This window comes from Struthio camelus, chromosome 23 (genome assembly GCF_040807025.1).
Source record: "Struthio camelus isolate bStrCam1 chromosome 23, bStrCam1.hap1, whole genome shotgun sequence".
Taxonomy (NCBI): domain Eukaryota; kingdom Metazoa; phylum Chordata; class Aves; order Struthioniformes; family Struthionidae; genus Struthio; species Struthio camelus.
Genome location: NC_090964.1, coordinates 7,915,257 through 7,935,135, shown reverse-complemented (window position 1 = coordinate 7,935,135; position 19,879 = coordinate 7,915,257). Strand labels below are relative to the sequence as shown.

At 59.8% G+C, this 19,879-nt stretch overlaps 2 protein-coding genes across 3 annotated transcripts; one reads left to right on the top strand and one right to left on the bottom strand.

Moving 5' to 3' along the window:
* Window positions 1-640: 640 nt before the first annotated feature.
* LYPLA2 (lysophospholipase 2) lies at window positions 641-12,527 on the top strand. Of its 2 annotated transcripts, none has more exons than XM_068917230.1 (10): window positions 641-688; window positions 5,478-5,583; window positions 6,285-6,316; window positions 7,056-7,121; window positions 7,947-7,994; window positions 8,212-8,282; window positions 8,500-8,573; window positions 8,782-8,883; window positions 9,329-9,505; window positions 9,849-12,527. In XM_068917230.1, exons 2-10 carry the CDS (start codon window positions 5,506-5,508, stop codon window positions 9,897-9,899), a joined length of 699 nt encoding a protein of 232 aa, XP_068773331.1. In that variant the 5' UTR covers window positions 641-688; window positions 5,478-5,505; the 3' UTR covers window positions 9,900-12,527. The 2 variants fall into 2 exon arrangements, with proteins under 2 accessions (XP_068773331.1, XP_068773330.1); XM_068917229.1 differs by lacking the exon at window positions 641-688 and adding an exon at window positions 748-770.
* Window positions 12,528-12,699: 172 nt separating this feature from the next.
* GALE (UDP-galactose-4-epimerase) lies at window positions 12,700-18,912 on the bottom strand. Its single transcript, XM_068917228.1, has 11 exons — window positions 18,716-18,912; window positions 17,001-17,127; window positions 16,782-16,897; window positions 16,248-16,361; window positions 15,571-15,747; window positions 15,262-15,375; window positions 15,106-15,172; window positions 14,892-14,977; window positions 14,263-14,340; window positions 13,942-14,056; window positions 12,700-13,852 (listed from the first exon to the last, which is right to left on the bottom strand). Exons 2-11 carry the CDS (start codon window positions 17,119-17,121, stop codon window positions 13,797-13,799), a joined length of 1,044 nt encoding a protein of 347 aa, XP_068773329.1. The 5' UTR covers window positions 17,122-17,127; window positions 18,716-18,912; the 3' UTR covers window positions 12,700-13,796.
* Window positions 18,913-19,879: the final 967 nt, after the last annotated feature.

Here is a 19,879-nt window from a genome sequence, read left to right as displayed (position 1 = left end):
CTGCTGTGGCCTAGTCACCCAGATTCTTGCTGCCTGGACATGGGTAAGGGGCAGCAGCTGTCTGCTGAGCACAGGAACCACCTCTAGCTGCTTTTCTATCCCTTGGTAGGGAGCTGTCGCTGCTGGTGGGCGAGGGTTTGAGCTGAGCAACGATTTGGCGCCGCGAGCGTCGCTGCCGTGAGAGCGAGCAGCCAACGGCAACGCCTCGAGGCTTTGCTACCCTCCGCGCGCGATGCAAACTGAGCGGAAGCGAACAGCGGCGGCGGCCGGGTCCCGCAACAGGCGGCACAAAACCGGCAGGCGTTGAGCTGCGTAGCTGGAGGCGGCGGGAAGCACGGGCGGCGCAGCGCAGCTCCGGCCTCTCTCTCTCCAATAAAGCTGTGGCGGCCGCAGCTGTCTCGTTTCCTTCCCCGCGCGGTTCCCTCCGCGGAGCGGGGGGCCGGGCCGGGCCCGGCGGCGGCGGCGGCGGCGGCTCCGGCTCCTCCCGCGCGGGGCTGCGCCTACCCTCTCCCTTCGCTCCGGGCCAAAATGGCGGCGGAGGGGGCGGGGCCGGGAGGAGGGGGGCGGGGCCTGTTGGGTGTCACTTCCGGCGGATTGACCCCCTCCCCCTCCCCGCGCGCCCCCGCAGGCGGAAGTTCCGGTGGGAGCCGGGAGGGGAGCGCGCGCGCCGGGCCCCAGCGAGAGCCAGGTGCGGGCTGCCCTCCCCGCGGCGGGGGGGGGGCGGGGGGGGGCCGGGCCGGCGGGGGGGGCACCGGGCCCGGGGGAGCACGGTAAGGAGAGGCAGCCGGCGGGGCGGGCGCTGGGAGGAGCGGGGGTGCGCCGGGAGGGAGGGGGGCGTTGGGGCGGGAACCGACTGTTGGGGTGGGGGGGATGTCGTTGAGGGGGGAGGGCCCTGAGGCGGGATGTGGGCCTGGAGCGTGTGGGGGAGGGGAGTCCGGGAGGGGAGGGGGAATGAGCCGTTGAGGGAGGCGCCCTGGGGTGGGCTGTGCCGTCGGGTGAGGGGGGGGCGTCCGGGGGGAGGGACTGTGCCGTGAGTGGGGGCACCCTGAGGTGGGATGTGTCGTTGGGGTCGGGGGGGGCACCCTGGGGTGGGACTGCGCTGTCGGTGTGGGGGGGCCTCCATGGGGGGGGGGATGTGCCGGTGGAGGGGGGCACCCTGAGGTGGGATGTGTCGTCGGGGTCGGGGGGGGCACCCTGAGGGGGGCACCCTGGGGTCGGACTGCCCTGTCAGGGTAGGGGGGCTTTCGGGGGAGGGATGTGCCGTGAGGGTGTGGGGCGGGCATCCTGAGGGAGGCAGCCTGGGGTCAGACTGCACTGTTGGGGTAGGGGGGCATCGGGGGGGGGGGATGTGCCGTCAGGGTGAGCCGTCACAGGGTGAGCCCTGGGGACCCGGCGGGCCTGGGCGACCCTGCGGCATTAGGTAACGGCGCGCAGCAGAGCTCGGCCGGCCTCAGAGGGAGCGCTGGTGTTGGGACGCGTGCTGTGCGTTGGCTCTTAGCTTCCCCTCTTGTGGTTTAAGTGACTTTTTAAGTGTTTTCTGTGGCGGCTGAGTGCTGCTGAGTAGATCACACAAACCGCTGTGCAGCTGCGCTTGGCTGGAGGAAAAGCAGGGCACTTTGCTTTGCGCTGCAGGAGGTCAGGCATGCGTTGTCCGGGCGGGAGATGGGGTTATGGGAGGACATGGGCCAGCGATGGGGAGGTGTGGAGATCTCCAGGATGGTCTGTATGGGCCTTGTTTTCACATGTAGCAGGACCTGCATGAGAGGGAGCTGCCCACTGAAGGCTGCATTTTACACGTGGTGCCTGGAAGGGTTTCTGACTAGGCTGCAGGTGCATGTGCTGTAAGCTGTGATTCCTGTGCTGCGGGAACATGACTGTATGCGATGTCTCATGCCTGAATTGAGCCTTAGGGGCTCTCCTTCCCCCCTGTGCGTGCCAGCGTATGTTTAAGGAGGGAGGCATGAACTGATTTGACTGAATTACAGTCTGATGGAAGTTATTGTCCCACATTCAAAGGGGAAAGCTCTGTAAGAAAGAAAGACGAGAAATCTTGAGGCTGAACTCTTCCAGATTGCAGTTCTGACTCTGGAGATCATTGCGGATGAATTTGGATCAGGCTTTAAAATGTAGGCTCTGGGGCTCCACGCCTTTCATGTTTGGAGCGGATGGGAAAGCATCCTGCTTGTGCTTAATTGGTCGAGGGGATCAGGGCTGCTCCATTCAATGTAGTGTCATTCTTCTACCTGAAACACAAAAACCACGTCCACTCACGTCCAGTGCTCCCAGGGGTGTCAGTGATACCCCTTGGATGTCAGTCCAAAAAATCCTACAGGTTTCCAGTCTCCACCAGAACCCCCAAAAGCCTGATTCCATGAAAAATCAAGAGTTCTCACTTACTGTGGCAGGCAGGAAGCTTGTGGTGTCCTTTGCAGCGCACATGTGCAGCACAAATGGCAGTTCCCCAGCGGTTGTGCACTTCCGTATTGGTACGTCGGGTTTGCCTTTTGCCCTTGCTTTAGCCCACTCTTCCTCTCCTCCCCTCGTGACAGCTCCTCATGCTCCCGGTTCTTATCAGCCTTATCTCCCAGCACTGTCCATATCTTTCCAGTCTGGCTGTTTGCCCCAGCTCCAGCCAGCTTCCCAGGCTGGATTTCTCCTACCTCCTGTTGTGCTTCCTTTCTCCTGCAAGCTGAGTTAGTTCCCCTCCAGCCCTATATGTTGCCTCCTGCATCTTCAGCTCTCTTGCCTTTTTCTGCAAGCCTGTCACCTCCCAGCTGTGACCATCTCCTTAGTCCAGCAGTCCAGTCGTCCCCTCCTTTTGTGCTCTAGAAGTTAGGTAACATGCCGGTTTGGGCCTTGCATAGCAAGGGAGGCTGTAGTTGTTGACTTTCCTCAGCCCCGATGAAAGTGGCAGCATCAACGTGTAACCGCGGAGTGAGGCTGCCGCAGCGGGGCTGCGAGTTCCCTGCTTGTGCCTTGTCCCTCTCTCTCCTGGGCAGGGCAGTGAGCGGAGCCGGGGCTGGGACTGCTCTGGGGCTGTCACTGAGATAGCCCGAATATAGCCCGAACTGGACATAGGCCTCTAAAAAGTGTGGCCCCTTTCTGTGTGTGTGCACGCTTTCATGCAGGCATAGACCTGTTTGGGGGCCTTGTCCTTGTTGCGTTACATTTTGGCCTTGGGGCTGCCCCTGCTTTAGCTGCTCTTGATGAGGCAGCGTTTGGGCAACGCACCCTCTTCCAGGTATCCCCAGTTTGGGGGTGAGAAACGCCGCAGAGAAGTCTTGGCTATCTCCAAGAGGTGGACTCCACTGACGTGCGGGAGCTGGGGGTGCTTTGGACAGCCTTGACCCTCTTAACCACCTTTTTGCCCTGAAACCTCTGTGATCAAAGCAAAGATTTGAGTTTGTCTCTGCTCTGGGGAGCACGTTACAGAGTTGCCACCTGCCAGCAGAAGGCTTCAGTCTGTCCTTCTGGCAGCCAAGAGCTTGCGATGTAGCTCTTCTCAGGATGGGGTATGTGAGGCCATGCTGCCTGGGAGATACTTTTATTTATTGCTCCTGTCACCAGGTGTTTTGGCAAGTGCTGTTTTTCTCGCTTGTTGTTTCGATCCTGATGTACACATTAGTGTGTGAGACTGTGAGGTGTGCCAGACCTGAGGAGCAAGTTGTTTCGATGTTTTTGAATTGGGAAACAGCTAATGAACAGTCAGTGAAACGAGTTTGGCAGGCCTTGGCCCAGGCTGGCAGAGGAGGAGGCTGTTTTTCTCTTGGGTAAGGCAGTCCCGTGCATCAGAAACCCACTGCGGCTGGCACCCGCTGTCCGTGCTGCTGAGACACGGAGGGCTTGAGCAGACCGCAGGGTTCGAATTTGCTCCTGGTAGTAGCCAGGAGACGACGGTAGCGCTGTAAATGTGGTCTGATCTAATTAGTCCAGCGCATAAGCTACTGTTGTACATGGACGTTATCGCCTGTCATGTGAGATGTGACAGTTTTAGTGATTTGCATTGGACTGGGAACAAATATCAACTGTCGCATCTTGGCAGGAGGAAGGAGGTGTCGTGGGGTCTGTTAACTGTGTCCCTCGCAACTGCCGGAGCCTCGGGCCCTGCAGGTGACGGGGATCCGGGAAGCGACAGTCAGCCCTTTGCACTGGCCGGAAGCCTGTGTGGAGGGGGCAGGAGTGGGTGTCAGGCCAGCGCCTGAACGCTCCAGTTTCTCCCCAACTGGCTTCACGGTTACTCTATAGAAAAGGGCTGGACCCCTTATTAGTGCTGTAAAAGCCTGTGCTGCTGCCTGCTGCGTGCTGAAGGCTGCGCACAGCCTGCATTTCCTGCTTTTCCGTCGGACCAGATGTGGGTCAGGCTCCTCCTCGGCTCTGCTGGCAGCCAGGAAGGGATGCTGAGGCCACAGGCTACTCAGCCTCCTTCTGCCCACATTGTTGCAGGCACAGAAATAACCTCGTCTTTGAGGTGCAACAGAAAGAAGTGAGAGCTAATTTTAACACCTCCAACACCAGGCACATCCCCGCTCGCACGCATCCCCACGCGCCTCCGGTGCTGCAAAGTGGGAAGCGTTTGCTGCTTCCTGGCTTTCCGGCGTTGCCAGGCTGGGGACGGAGCTGGGCTGTCCCGCGAGCCTCCTGCGTGGTGAGTCTCGGGAGGCTGCTGGAGGTGCCGCAGCCCCCGCCGGCCTCGGAGGGAGGCGGGGAGTCGTACCCCACGCAGCCCGGAGGGGAGGCTCGGGCTTGCTGCCGGGTTGGGGTTTAAAGGTTGCAGTTCTCCCTGGTGAGAGCACAGCGATGCCTTGGCCCTGGCCCCAGGGGTGTCTGTGAAGGCAAGGAGGGCAGCAATAATTTCTCTGAAATGACAGGATTCCCTGTGTTTTCTCTCAATCTGAGAGTACTGAAGGGGAGTCTGCCAGGCTTGGGCTGCTTTGACTCCCCGCTCAGGCCTGGAGGAAAGGGTCGAGCTCTCTGCGCTGCTGGTGAGAGCGCCGCCTGGGACCCCGGCGGGCTGGGACGATGCTTGGTCTGGGATGGATGGGTCTGTGGGTCCGCTGGGGTGCTGATGGCTGGGTGCATCTTGTCTCCGGGTGGGAGAGCTGCCAGGCTGGGAGCCCCGAGCACCGGTGGCCCGTGTGCCCAGGCCGCACTGGGACAAGCTTCGCCGCCCGTGTCCTCGTTCGTGTCTGCTGTGGAGAGAGCAGCTTTGAGGGAACAGGTCTCCGGGCTTGGGTCAGAGCCAAGGGGGTCTCTGTGGCGGCTGTTCCCTGCTCAACTCTCTTCTTACCCTTGTCGCAAGCTGCCTTCCCAGGATAACAGTCCCCTGCCAGCTGGGCTAGCCTGGACTGGGGGTTAGACGTTGAAACCTTTGTGTACTACCTCACATCCCCTAAAATAGCTCGTCCCCCTGGAGCAAACTGCTGCCAGGAAGGAAGAGGGTTTTATTTCCTGCCTAACTTTGCCCTTCTCTCTGGCAGGTGCCAGTGTCGGAGTCCCTCTCGGTGTATGTGTGGTAACAACATGTCTGTCCCCCTCCTTGCTGATGCAGTGACTGTCTCAGGGGCAGAGCGGGAGACTGCTGCGGTAAGGGTGCTGCGGGTGGGGCTCAGCCAGCTGGGACGGGCCCCTGCTTCGATCTCGTTCTTCTTTTCTTTTAGCGCTGTTAAAGAGGAGCTATTTCCCGTGGCTCAGAGCAGGCTGTGAACTGAGCCTGTAATGCTCTAGCTTTTCAAACATGCATCTTAGTGGCTGGTTAAAGGAGGTGCAGGACGAGTGAGGTCTCTTTTTGCTGGGGAAAAGTAACTGGTTCCTCTGGGCTGGACCATTTGTTACTGGCCCAGCGCAGAAGCAATGGGCAAACCTCAAGCCTGTCTTAGATTTAATGCCTGTCGAGGATGGGTTTTTGCAAGTCTTTGGTAAGCTCAGCCTCATCTCAAACTGGTGTCATTCAGGCGTCATGAGATGGTCCATCACTAACTGGCCCTCTGCTAAGCTGGGCAGCCGAGGGAGCAGTTGACACCCACAGCCTGGCTGTGACAGCAGACGCTGGCACGATGATGATGGGATGGTGGTGTAGCTGTTCCACCCATCCGTCATGCTCAAAGATGCAGAGACATGTCATTAGCATTGGCTAATTCCTGCCTAGTCGAGTCTCCTCTCGTTAGTGACTAAGTGGCCTTTTGCAGCGTCCCTGCAGCTTCCCTGTGAGCCCAGCCCTACCTCTCTCCCAGGGCACCAGCTGTCGCCCCAGCTAATTCTTTTTTTTTTTCTGCTTAATTTAACAGGTCATTTTTTTACATGGGCTTGGAGACACAGGGTGAGTATTCCTGGATCCAGCTCTGACTGTGGCGTGTGGCTTGCTGAACGGATGGCTCTGCTTTGATGGGGGTTGGCAGGATGCCTTGTTTGCTAGCAGATGAGCTGGGGTGGATGCTCTGAGAGAGCCTGGGCCCGGCCACTTGCTGTGAGCCCCACGGCTGCTCTCCTCAGGGGTAATTCCAAGGTTTGTCTCGGGCTTTGATCTTGACCATGATAGCCCTAATAGGGGATTTCTGGCCAGCAGCTGTGTGCACTTCAGCTTGAATATTTATGACCCTGGTGGCCCGACAGCCCCCCGTGGGTTTGATTTTCTGCTTTGTTTAAGGCAAGCAGATAAGCACTGCAGTTTTTTCTGTCCTTGGGAGGGCTGGGAGAAGGGTTGTGCCTAGGTGAGTGCATCTCTGTGTGTCTCGCAAGGCCACGTTAGAGGACAGTGTCAGATATAGCAGTAACAAAAGGCTTTTCCCTGCAGAGGAGGTTCTCTCTCCTCCCTTGCTGATAGCAGCTCCTCTGCCTTGAACTGCTGGGCTTTGTGTGCTGCATTTGCCCTACAGTAGAGGAGATCTGTACTGGGGATTCACATTGAGCTGCTGGGGTGGGTAGGACCTGGTACAGCAGCATTGGGGCAGGGAAAGGGGCTCGGCAGCCCTGGAGAGAACCTGTCCTTGTCGGGGGAAATCCCTTGCATCCAAAATGGTAAGGCAAGCTTTGAACTGCCTCTTCTCCTCTCTCCCTAGGCACAGCTGGGCTGATGCTCTCTCCTCTATCCGCCTCCCCTACGTGAAATATATTTGCCCTCATGCGTAAGTGCCGCCCTTGCCTTGCAAGGGGCTTGGGAGAGCCTGGGTGGGTGGTTGCCCTGGGCTCCTGCTGCCCTGAGTGTCCGGGCAGGCAGACAGGGGCCTGTGCCCTGTTGTACCCGCAGGGCTGTGTGGTGAGGCTTGCTCTCCTGCTGTGGGCAGTTTGTGCAGGGGGGGCCCCTCGGCTGACATTTTCTGCCTGCAGGCAGAGGGGTTTCCCACAGAGCCTGTCAGTGTGGGAACTGCTACTCTGAGGCTTTCTCCCCTGTCCTGCTCCTCAGCCTCTCCCTGGTGGCTGCAGCAAAAAACAGAAAGCACCAGAGCTCCTACCCCTTCCCCTTCCTCCTGGTTGGGAGCCAGGCAGGAGGGGGGCCAGCAGAAAGGGAAGGAAATGCTCCTCCCCGTGTCCTGCTGAGCATTTCCCCAGTGTCAATAGTGGCCTGAGCAGGGACGCACTCACCAAGCTGGGAGAGCTCCGTCACAGCATCCCTCGCAGCAGGGACCTCGGCTTCCCAGCGTCCCGTCTCTGAGCAGCTCCCGGCTCAGCAGCAGCAAACAGGAGAGGCAGGCGCAAGTGCTCGCGTCCCCAGGGGGACTGCTTGGCAACACTGTGAAACAGCCAGCTCGGTGGGACCTGCTTGGTGCTTGGGGGAGCTCCCTGGGGTTGCCCATTGGCCACCCCAGCGGGCTCCGGAGGCACTGACTTGCCACTGTCCCTTGGCAGAGATGTCCTACAGCTGTGGGCAGGGAGGCTGGACCCCCCACTCCCATCAGCACTGACTCACTTCTCTTGCACTTGAACTGAAACACAAACTCTTTTCTCTGCAGGCCTCGGATCCCCGTAACCCTCAACATGAAGATGGTCATGCCCTCCTGGTCAGTGCTCTGGGTGGCAGGGCTGTATGGGGCAGGGGGCTCTCCAGAAGCGGGTAGGACCTTGGGCACTTTTTGGGGGTGAGAGGAGTTGGGGATTGGAGAGCCAAAATCCACCATCCTGGAGGAGTCAGGGGAAGGGCAGAGCATGCCCAGCTCCCTCCTCCCTGCACCCTGGGTACAGGGAGAGTTTCGGGGCTGATCTTGCTTGTTCTCCCAGGTTTGATCTGATGGGGTTGAGTCCGGACGCACCCGAGGACGAAGCTGGGATCAAGAAAGCTGCAGAAAACAGTAAGAGGCTTTGGGGAGGGGGAAGCCCTGAGCTCCTGGGCTCCTCTTTGTGGGACAGGAGCTGGTGTTTTCCCCCCACCTCTCCTTTTTTCTGCTGTCCCATGGTCCTAGCCCACCTTCTCCTTCACTGAGGCCAAGCACATTCAGTCCATGAGGCCTCAGGTGATGCTAATCAGCCCCGTATCTTTTACTGACCCATCTCTCTGGCTTTTTCCAGTTAAAGCAATTATCGAACACGAGGTCAAGAATGGGATCCCACCCAACCGCATCATCCTGGGGGGCTTCTCACAGGTGAGCTGGGCTGCACAGGCAGAGCAGACCTGGGGTTCAGTCTCCTTTCCCCCCTCCGCGGACACCCCTCAAAGGGAGCACCAGATCCCCTGCGTCAGCTCCACCTCGTGCGGCAGGGAGGCACGGAGCGAGCTGGCGCTGGCAGGTGTCTGGGGTGGCAGGTCTCCCAGTGGTGCTAACAGATTTTCCTCATCCTTGCCTGTTGCAGGGTGGTGCCTTGTCGCTGTACACGGCTCTCACCTGCCAGCACCAGCTGGCTGGCATCGTGGCGCTCAGCTGCTGGCTCCCGCTGCACAAGGCCTTCCCGCAGGTATGCTGCGCTGCTGCTACCTACCCCGCATGGCCGCAGGAAGAGGGAGTCTTGTCTGGACTCTACCGCTGCGAGCTCAGCCTGGGGCTTCTGGAGGCGGCGGGGGCTTGCTCCTGCCTCCTTGCTCAGGCCTGGGACAGGCGAAGGCACAGCCGAGACTGGTGCCTCTGCCTCCGATCGGGTGTGGGCACCTGCCCTGCAGTGAGCCCTGCCGCTCCCCAGACCTCCTCTCGCCCGCTGGGTAGCAGCTCCGTCCTGGTGGCAGCCTGGGAGGAGGCATTTGGTGGCAGGGCAGCAGCCACTGTGTGAGCAGCTCTCCCATGTCCCTCTCGAGGAGAAGAGCTGCCGGGTGACCTGCTCTGGGATGGGCATAAAGCACCTGCCCTGTTCCCTGGTGGGGATCCCCTCTCCTGGGCACCCCTAAGCGCTTCCTCTCTTACCACAGGCGGCGAGTAACGGTGTGAACAAGGACATCGCCATCTTGCAGTGCCATGGGGAGATGGACCCCATGATCCCCGTCCGCTTTGGAGCCCTCACTGCTGAGAAGCTGAAATCTGTTGTCACTCCCACCAAGGTCCAGTTTAAAACCTACCCCGGCGTGATGCACAGTTCCTGTCCTCAGGTCAGTGCCTTGGGGCAGAGAGAGGGGACAGGGCTGTCACGGGCTGGTCTTGCCTTTGGGAGTGACACCTACCCCATGGGACAGGCAGGGCAGGGAAGAGCTTGAACCCAGTGAGTAAAATCTGCTGCATCTGGGACACCCGAGACGTGTTTGTTCCGTTTCACCCTGGAGGAGGCTGTGTGGCCCTTGTGCCCCACGTGGTGCAAAGAGCCTGGTTCGGGGCATGGCCAGAAACGTGCTGTGTTTGCAGTGCTGTCCTTGCTGCACCGAATACCAGCACCCTGGCGTCTCGCGGGCTCCCTGCCTGCCGGCCCCGGCGTGACGGGCTCTGTGGTCTCTGCAGGAGATGATGGCGGTGAAGGAGTTCATTGAGAAGCTGCTGCCTCGGATCTAAGCGGAGCCAATCGAGACTGTCGCAGGGAAGGACGCCAAGGTCGCAGCCGCCGATCTTTCCCCCGTGACCTGTCAGCTGCAAACGGAAGCCATGGCAACCAACCTCACCTCCTGTCGTGCCCTGGCTGCCTCCTCTCCCCGTCTCTTAGCACCATGCCCTCTCTGGCTGGGGGTGCCCCGTCTCGCCCTGCCGCTCTCGGAGCTGAGATTGGAGCTGTCTAAGGCAAGTCTTCAAGCGGCCTTTTCTCTCCTCTTGCTCCGAGCGGTTTCTGCAAGGGTTACCATCCCCTCGATTCCCTGTCCAGGCACCACAGCGCGTGAGCCTGGTATGGGGCAGGCGAGGTTTTATTTGTTACAGTATTAGGGGTGGGTTGTTGCCCCCATGCGGCAGGAGGAGTGGTGTGGGCACAGGGCAGGGCTCGGGCCCCCTCCAGAGCCCCTCTGTGGCTCAGAGCAGCCGATGCTCCTCCTCTGCCCTCAGCTTGGCCTCTCTGCAGCTGCTCTTGGTCCCTGCTCAGGCGATTCACGGGTTTTCGATCACAGCTCAGGAACCCGGGACTCTCCTGCAAGCGCCTAAAGGCCCAGGGAGAGGCTCTGCTCTGGGCTGGGACCTGCAAAGGCTGCCCCGTCTCCCAGGCCCTGACAGGATGGCATCTGTGCGGCCCCTGCAAGTCCCGTGTCCTTGCAGGGGGCTGCAGCCCCTGCCCTGTCGCACACGCACACTCCCCTCCGCGGGCTCACCCTGTGCTCCAGCAGTCTGCTGCCAGCCTGTGGCAGCTCTGTCCTCCTCAAGATAATCACCTCCTTCCTCCTCCTCTTGTTGCTTTTACAATCTCCTGTGCCCTGCACGGGAGGGACTGCGAGACACGTCTGCCTCCCTCAGCCCCGTTCGGTGCTCTTGGAGCCCCAGGCAAAGCCCTGCCGTTTACAGCTGGCTTCCCCGGGGCTTTGCCGTGAAGCCTGCCTGGCACTGGCCCGTCCTTCATGTCTCTCTTGCTGCTACTCCTCCTTCCCTTTGGACTCGGGCTGGCTCAGGGGTGGGAGAGGAGAGGCGAGGAGAGGGCTCCAGGCCCTGAGGGACGGCTCCTGTCCCAGGCTGGCATCGCTGGAGGAAGCAGGTTTGCTCCCAGCTGTCATCTCACCAGCATCTAGTGCCAGGGAGGCACTGTGCCCTGTCCTGCAGGCCAGCACGGAGGTCTCCTTGCACTGGGGCGAAGGCTGCAGACGCTGTTGGCCTTCCTGTGAACAATCAGAAGGTGCCCGAGGGCTGCCCCGGGCCCTCGCCTCAATCAGCTGGCTGGAGGCCGCAGCCAAGGTGTCTCCCGTCCCCTGGTGGTGGCCGGGCAGGCTGGGGCCAGTGCGATGGGCCGTGCTGGCGCCTGACGGAGGTTGGCACTGGCCAAGGCGCAGCGCTAGGAACAGCCAGGCCCACAGAGCAGCCCCTGGGGAGCACCGAACGCCACCTCCCACTGCGGGCTGGGCTCTCGGCTGCCCACTCCCCTCCCGCAGGGCCGAGGGCACTTGCTGTTGAGCAGCGCTGCCCTTCTCGTCTCTCCTCTCCTCTCCTCCATGGGCTGAGCCCACGGCACTGTTGGGCCCTGCTGGGCTAGAGCCGTAAATATCTTTTAAAGAACCCGCCCAGGCTAAGGGCTTTTTTTTCCCCTCGCGCGCTCCGGCTGTCGATCGATGCCCCATCCTGCCCCCTTGCACCACAGAGCCTCTGCTTGGTGCCCCACGGGCAGCAGCGGGCTGTGGCCAGGACCCCCGTACCAGGGCTGGCATCTCCCTGAGGGTGATGGCAAGGCAAGGGGCCGATCCAGCCCCGCTGCCCGGGGTGCGGAGCACTGCCCCACGAGGCAGAGCCAGTGCCGGCCTGTGCTGTAGCCGTCCTGCCAGCCAGGTCGGCTGCACAGGCGGGGAGGGGGCCTCACCTGCTGCAGCCTCCTGCTTGAGCCGTGCCCGCTTTGCCTGGGATGTGCAAAGCAATAACCCGCTCTCCAGAGACTTGGGTCTGTTGGACCTATTCTTGGTTGGTTTCTTGGTTGGTTTGGGGTTTTTTTCTTCAGGCAGTCTTAAACCAGCAAACCTGCTGCTGGTGTAGGGGGAAGCCAGGCTCTTCCCTGTGCTTGGGGCTCAGTCCCACTGTTTCTTCTACTTTGTGTCTGTTTAAAGCTGCTGTGTCCTCCCCTCCCCTGCTTGCAGCGGGTGGGAGGGGAGGCGAGGGGCTGGCTGGGCCAGGGAACCGCCACTCCCTGGAGCTTACATTGGGGCTGGCAGACGTACCGACCTATTTGACTGTGAACTGGAACCTTGTGTGTTAGCGAGGGGCCAGCGCGGGCCCAGGACTCGTGGCCATCCTCAGGCACAGCGTGGGTGGCCGCGCTGGCCTGTTCGCAGAGCATTCCTTCTCGCTCCCTGCGTGAGCGGCACGGCACGCGTCTTGCTGGGGCGGCCAGGGCTGAGGCCGTGCTGAGGACCCGGGAGGGAGAATGGCTTCTCTCCATTCCTCAATACAGCTATTTTTTTTTCCCTCCTCCTCTCTTTCGTCTTCCTTGTACACGTTTGGGGGTTTTCTGTGTGCGTTCCACAGAGTCAGATACAAGGTTAAATAAATCATAAACCTCTCCCAGAGCTGAGCTGGCGTCATTCATGGCTGGGCAGGAAGGCCGTCAGCACCTCCTTAACAGAGGCACTGGTTCATGGGCGAGTGGATAAGTATGACACCCCAGGGTGCCTTTTCTGGCTGCTGGGGCCCCAGGTGAGGCAGCTCTCGTTGAGGGTAAGCAGAACACAGCTGCTGCTTAGAAAGTAAGAAAGTTTATTTAAAAACAAATCAAAAGCCCCATTCATAATTTAGTAGCATAAGTTATTAATCTAAGTGACAGCAAACCAGGCTGGCTGCGTCATCACTGCCTAATGAAGGCGTTAGAGCTGCCGGTAATAAATAGGACCAGTATTTGACAGCCAAGTGGAGCCTTCTCCTGGACAGCCCTTGGCAACACGATTACGGAAGTGGCTGCCCCAGGCAGCTCAGAAGCAAAACCGGACACCAGCCACCTCTGCATTCCTGACACCCAGCCCGGAGACATGGCTCTCGGGGGCTGGGGGAGCCGCGTGGCCAGAAGCAGGGCTGGTGGCCGCGATTGCTCGCACAAGCACTTTAGGGTTTCTTGCCTAACCCGTGCCTGGGAGCAGAGGGAGTAGTGCTGGGTGCGGGCTGCGGGCGTGGGCTCCGCCGGCCTGGCAGGAGAATGTGGCAGATGCAAATCGGGCCCTAGGCCTGCAATGGGGGTGGGGGAAGCAGGGCAGCCCCCACCCGCCAACAGGGCCCCCGTCCCCAGAGCGCTGGGCTGGGGGAAGGAGCCACGCTACCTCCTGGGCCAACAGCCTCAGGCTGCGACTGCGGTCCCTGCGGGGGTGAGAAGAGGTGGCAGCCTGAGGCCATGAGGTAGGTAAGGGAGATGGCAGCCATCTCTGGTCCCCAGGAGTCTCCCCCTGCTCCCAGACTTGGGGAAGCAGAGGGCCAGGCCAGGGGCAGGCTGGGAAGGGGATGGCCTAGGAGCAGCTCCAGCAGCAGCCCCAGGGCCTAGCTAAGCACCTTCTTGCTGGGACCAGCAGCAGCCCCCACAAGGGGCTTTTCTGGCCTAGGTGCCCAGGCTGGGCCCTAGATCTGCTTTTCCTTGTCTTCCTGGTCTATGAGATGAAGAGGACCTGGGGACAGGGGGAAGAAGTACAGGGAGGAGGCTGAGGGACCTCCTGCCCCATGCAAAAGGTGGGTAGGGGTTGGAAAGTCATCCAGGATTATCACAACCTCACTGGGACCTTGGGAGGGTGCAGGCAGCGCTGCCCAGTGAGGGCCCACGGCAGTCGGGCATGCCTGCGGGGCCCCCAACCCAGTTCAGTTCTTGCTGAAGCCTGCGGGATTCTGCAGCTGCCATCGCCACAGGTCCTCACCTACAACCGGAGAGAGACACGGGTGAGGGATGGGGCAGGAGGGGGCAGCCAGAGGTGGCACGGCAGGCTGGGAAGGGGTTTACTCTTACACATCTTGTCCAAGCCAAAAGCAGCTTTCCAGCCCAGCTCACGCTCAGCCAGCGCTGGGTTGGCATAGCAGGAAGCCACATCTCCCTCCCGCCGGCCTGTGATCTTGTACTTGATCTGTAGGAAAAGCAGCACCATGGGGTCTGGGGGCTCCCAGGGCTCAGCAGAGGGGACTCACACCTGCCCCAGTGCCCAGGAGTGGGGACGGGGACAGGAGCTGCAGTCTGGGAGCTGCAGGAGTGCTGCCAGCAGCTGCCACACACACAGGCTGCCAGAGCAGGGGTTGGCTCTGTGCTCCCTGCAGGCTGTGGGTCCAACCTTACCTCCCTCCCTGAGGCTTTCTCCATGGCCCGGACCATCTGCAGGACAGAGTAGCCGGTGCCTGTGCCCAGATTGTAGATCTGCAAGGAGGATAAGGGACAAGCGTCAGCTCCTTCTGCATGGGCAGAAGGGTAAGGGTCCCCCGTTAGCTCCCTGCAGGCTGCAAGAGCTCAGCCTGGGCCTGGCCCCTGGGGCTTTTTTCATCACAAGCCTTGGGGGAACAGTCCATGCAGCCGCAGCCCTGGCTGGGCTGCACTGGGCTCCCAGCGGGTTCGGAGTGGGGAGAAAAATCACTGCTCTCCTTCTCTTCCTGTCCCCTCAACCTGCAGCCCTCCGGGGGGGGGGGGGATACGTGCTTGCTTTGCAACAAGATACAAGTAGAGCAAGAGAAATTTTGCAAATTCCCATTAAGGCTGAAGACTTATGGGCAGTGGGGACAGATGGGCCTGCAAGTACAGCCTAGAGTTGGAGGCAGCCGGGGGAAGACAGGTCTGCCCTATCCCTGGGTGCAGGACTGGTCAGAGCCCTCCCAACTCCACCCTGGGCCTGTGCCCATGAAGCTGTGGGTCCCCTGCAGTGCACAGAGCACCCAGCACCCGTCCCTGCCCCACAGCCACAGCAGTCTCGATACCTTGCAGCCGCAGTTCTCTTTGAGCTTCTTCAAAGCAGCGATATGGCCCTTGGCCAAATCCACAACATGGATGTAATCCCTGACACCTGCGGGGAGACGGAGGGTGAGCGCCGAGCCCTCCTGCCCAGGGCACAGCCAGGCTGGAGAGCTGCTCTGCCTGCCCAAGGGGACAGGATGTCTCCTCCACGTCCTGGGGAGCCGAGCTGCGACGCACCCGTTCCATCGTCCGTCTTGTAGTCGTCCCCAAACACGCTCAGGACGTCCCGGCGCCCCACCGCCACCTGCACAGAGACAAGCCTGTGAGAGCCCAGCCAGAAATGCACAGAAAACATGAACCCTGGGGCCTTCAAAGGCTGCAGCTGGGCAGTACCTGAGCCACATAAGGCATGAGGTTGTTTGGGATCCCCTGAGGATCTTCTCCGATCATGCCTGACTCATGGGCACCGATAGGGTTGAAGTAGCGCAGGATAACGGCGTTCCAGTCCTAGGGAGACACAGACACGCGGGATTGTCTGGGGAGGGTGTAACATTCCCAGCAGCAGCCCCAGGTCTGTTCAGGGGTGTGGGGAGCTGTGCAGCACTGCCTGGCCTGGCTGGGCAGCTGCAACCCCAACCCTGGCGTGCTCTGAGGGGAAATGCCTCAGCTCCCAGCCCTGCACGCCTCAGGGTGGCTCATCACCTTCTCTGCTTTGCAGAGATCTCGAATCATCTCCTCAATGAAGTACTTGGATTTGCCATAGGGGTTGGTGCAGCCTCCAACCGGGTGGTTCTCATCCAGGGGCAGGTATTTGGGGTCTCCATAGACAGTGGCAGAGCTGCTGAACACGATGTTCCTCACGCTGTGGGCTTTCATGGCCTGGGGAAGCAAGGACCATCCACCACTGAGCCAGAGAGTGTCATGCCCCTCATCTAAGCCACATGGCTCAACTCTCCACAGACACCTTATGGGTCACGCCGGGCAGTGCTGAGTCCTCACAGGGGCTTAGGGGGTTCAACCAGCCCAGTCCCCAGCCGTTCAAGAACCGCGAGCAAAGATTTTGTGCTTTCTGCCCTCATGGGAACAGGCAGGCAAGACCTCTGCTAGCACCAGTCACCTCCTCTCCATGCAGGCAGCATCCCAGCGAAGGCCTTTTAACCCTGCCTGTGCAGCACCGGAGGGAGCTGCAGCGTGATGGCGGGAGTCACCCACTGCTGGGTTCCTCTGCCCTCTGGACTCCACATTTATTGAAATGGGCCAGCAGCCCCCTGCCACCCCCTGCCCAGCAGCACCCACTGCACTTTGCTCCCCAGGCAGCCGCTTCCCCCCAGGCCACACATAGCTCCGAGCACCACATGCTGCCTCCTGGCTCTGCTCACCTCCAGCAGCCGGATAGTCCCAGTGAGGTTCACCCTGTAGTACTCCAGGGGCTTCTGCACAGACTCCCCCACTGCCTTCAGCCCTGCAAAGTGCATCACGGCCGAGAAGTGGTGCTGGAGCGGAAGGACAAAGCCCAGTATTAGTGCCACAGCAAAAGGAGATTGAGGGCAGCTCCTGGTTTTCCATCACTGATGGTTCTGGGTCCAAAGGGGGCTTGTCAGTTAAGGTTAATTTATTCTGTGATAAAAGGAAGGGCCTGCATTGTCAGGAAGAACATCTCCTTCAGAGGGAAAGGCAGAAGCCAGTCAGAAGTCTCTCCCGGAGCACCACTCACCCACCTCACATGGTCTCCATTGCCACAGAGGAACATTCACTGGTCACAGCATCCCCTCAGTGCTGTCCTCTGCCCTCACCTCCTGCCTTGCTCACCTCCCTCTTCTGCATCCCACCCCCCAGCACAAATCCCTTTGCACTGCCCCATTCCTCAGAGAGCCCACAAGGCCACCTTGGGACATCACAGCTCCTGCTCTCACCTTGCTGAAGAGCTCCTGCAGCGCTGCCTCATCTGTGATATCCAGCTCCTGGAAGAGGATGGGCTGGTGCACGATCTGCTGCACACGCCGGAGGCTTTCAGGGAGCGCATCTGCCCCTGGGGAAGCAGAGAGGGGTTAGGCACTGGGATAAATGAGTTCCCGGAGCAGGCTGACAGGGGCTGAGCCCTTCGCATGAGGGGGGACAAAGGTTTTCCATACCTCGGATAGCATTGTGAAAGTTGTCTATGACCACAGGGACATAGCCAGCCTCCACCAGCTCCAGCACACAGTGGCTGCCAATATAACCAGCTCCACCAGTCACCAGGATCTTCTCTGCCATCGTTACCTGGGGAGGGAAGGCCACTCAATGCAGAGCTCAGCATGGAGTGGCCTGATGCCTTACAACGGCCAGGAGCTCTAGCAGGGCAGGGTGGGTTTGGAGGCTGTCACGTCAGGGCTGTCTCTAGGCCCTCCCAGCCTGGCACTGGTCCAGAGAGGAACCGGCTAGACAGGTCCTAGCACACCCTTGTCCACGTGGACCACGCATCCGGGTCTGGGAGGGTTTATTGCCTTTCTGATACTTGTCACAGGTTGAATCCAACCAAGATCCTGGTGTCACCCATATCCTTCATCACAAATCCCTCAGGGTAATTAGTCCCTAAGCACAGGCATCACCTAACGGCATTCATTTTGGTATCACCACAAGGGGTATCAGCTCTGTCCTTTTCACATTGTTCCCCGTTTTCTCTCCAACTCCAACAACGCCCCCTCCTCTACAGTGGTGCCCCCAGTCCTTACAGCTTCCCTTCCCAGACCCAGCTCTGGCCCCTCTCTACTTCGGCTTCCCAGGAAAGTAGGTGCTGGGTCACTGCAGATTACAGGGAGATTTGCTGGCATACACAAGCCCAGCAGGAACGTGGAAAACATCCTACAAAGGAACCTTTGTCCCTTGGAGCAGAGAGCTAAGAAGACACTAGCCCCAGTTACCTACAGCCCAGCAGTTCTTGCTGCTCCTACCCAGTGGGAAGGAGGAAGAATTAACTTTATTATCAGAGAATATGGAGACATCACAGGGAAAACTTCCTCCCTGAGTGACTTCAGGGAAAGTCACTCTCAGCACAGGGTCTCAAACTCAAAACCACCCAGCTAAAATCATTAAATAATCCTCTGTGAAAAGGCCAGCAGAAGGCTGGGTTCTCTTGCCAGGCTGCCCAGTCCTGCTCCAGCAGCCAGCAAGGGCATCCCCGGGGAGTCACAGCCCAAGTCAGGCATGGCAAGGGCTGGGAAAAATAAAATAAAGCTGCTCTTTGTCCAGCAGATGAGCAGTAAGCGGGACAGGGCATGGCCAGTGGGACAGGGTGTGACCATGGCACAGCTAGTGGTGCAACAGGGCATGGCCAGCGGGACTGGGTGTGGATGTGGCAGAGCCGGCGGGATAGGCACGGTCAGCAGCATGGGGTGCAGACGTGGCACAGCGGTGGGATAGAGTTACCTGTGAGGCTGGGGTTACATGAGGGGGCCAGGGGTAACCTGAGGGCCAGTGGGCCTGGGCCTACCTGTAGGGGCAGGGGTCACCTGAGGGGCTGGGAATTACTTATGGGGCTGGAGGTTGGGGCCAGGCATTACAGGAGGGCTAGAGGCTTGCTTGAGAGGCCAGCGGTTACCTCAGGGTCTGGGAGTGGGATTGCTGCAGGGGTCGGGAGTGGGGTTCCCTGAGGGGCCGGGGGTTCCCACCTGTGGGGTGGGAACCGGGCTTACCTCCGCGGCCAGGGGCAGGTTTGCCTCAGGGGCAGGTTTGCCTCAGGGGCTGAGGCCGGGTTTACCTCAGGGACGGGGCTCCTTGGGGGACTGAGACCGGCGTAACCTCAGGGGCCGGGCTAGGCCGCGTCCCCGCCGCGGGGCAGCGCTCCCCCCTCCCCCCCCCGGTGGCTCACCCGCAGCTCCAGTCGCCGCCGCCGCTGCCGCCAGCCGCCTCGCTCGCGCCGCCCGCGGCCGCTTTAAGGCTCGCCCGCCCCCCGCCGTGCCACGCGCACCGCTGCCCCATGGAAACGCGTCACCGCCAAGTACGGGGCGGCGGCGGGACCAAGAAGCCGCGGTGCGCGCATGCGCGGGCGCGACCACTTTACCAAGTGACGGCGGCCATTGGCGCTCCCGGGGGGAGGGCGGGACTGGACTAAACCATCCCTGCTGGGGGGGGGGACTGAGGAAGGGTCGGCGCCGCGCCGCCCCCTGGCGACCGCCCCGCGCACCGCTCCTCAAGCGCCGCGTGTTTAAAAGCACAGATTTATTTAAATAGTACAGTTTATTTGTTACAGGTCGTTTTAAGCGGTGTAGAGAGGCACGGAAGGGTAGTCTTGTGAGCAGCACAGACAGTCAAAGAAACATGCAGCAGGCAAGTACGAAACAAGAAAGATTTTGCAATTGTCTCTGCTTTCACAAATAAACTATTAAATAAATTATTTTAAATAGAAAGGATAGCAAAAAGCCTGCCCTAGAACCTGTCTACCACTGAGAAGGACGCACACATACAGAATAAGCCTTCTTCAAAGTATCTACTCTGCGTGGACGGGCTACAGGCCACTATGGTAGAGTGTTTTCCCCCATAAGCGAGTGCTGCTGAAACAGGCACTTGGAACAAAATAAGCAGCGAAAGCCCTTTTCCTGGCTTCATTAAACCAAATTTATAATATTTTACAATATTAAATAATGCATTTATTACTCTTAGTATTTAAAAGTATCTTACAACAGATACAGTCCTTTATTACAATCCTTAAACGCTAAGACAGAACATCCAGGCTGCTCCTTGATACTGGCTTTGAATCACAAAGGAGCATCTTTCAATTTCAGTCTTAACAGTTGTAGCTTTTGTTCCTGATAGGAGGAAAAAGAAGGGCAGAAGGGTCAAGCCCGTCCTGGAGAAGTGCTCTAACCAGAAGAGCTGTGGTTTAGCCTTTGCTGGTCATTTATGGCAACAGACTCTTGAGGTAGAATTTACCGGAGGCTGTTCTGAGCTGATGCCAGAGACCGCAGCACTTTCTTCTCTATGTGAAGGCAAGTGGCGCATCCTTTACTTCTCCACCAGACTATCTGAGCCCCCT

Coding starts and splice junctions, on each gene's coding strand:
- GALE (XM_068917228.1), bottom strand. CDS start 17,121: ATGGCAGAGAAGATCCTGGTGACTGGTGGAGCTGGTTATATTGGCAGC. Junction 15,173..15,261: donor TCATGCCTTATGTGGCTCAG/GTACTGCCCAGC, acceptor GTCTCTGTGCAG/GTGGCGGTGGGGCGCCGGGA. Junction 13,853..13,941: donor TTTTGGCTTGGACAAGATGT/GTAAGAGTAAAC, acceptor CTCCGGTTGTAG/GTGAGGACCTGTGGCGATGG.
- LYPLA2 (XM_068917230.1), top strand. CDS start 5,506: ATGTGTGGTAACAACATGTCTGTCCCCCTCCTTGCTGATGCAGTGACT. Junction 6,317..7,055: donor CATGGGCTTGGAGACACAGG/GTGAGTATTCCT, acceptor CTCTCTCCCTAG/GCACAGCTGGGCTGATGCTC. Junction 8,283..8,499: donor CAAGAAAGCTGCAGAAAACA/GTAAGAGGCTTT, acceptor GGCTTTTTCCAG/TTAAAGCAATTATCGAACAC.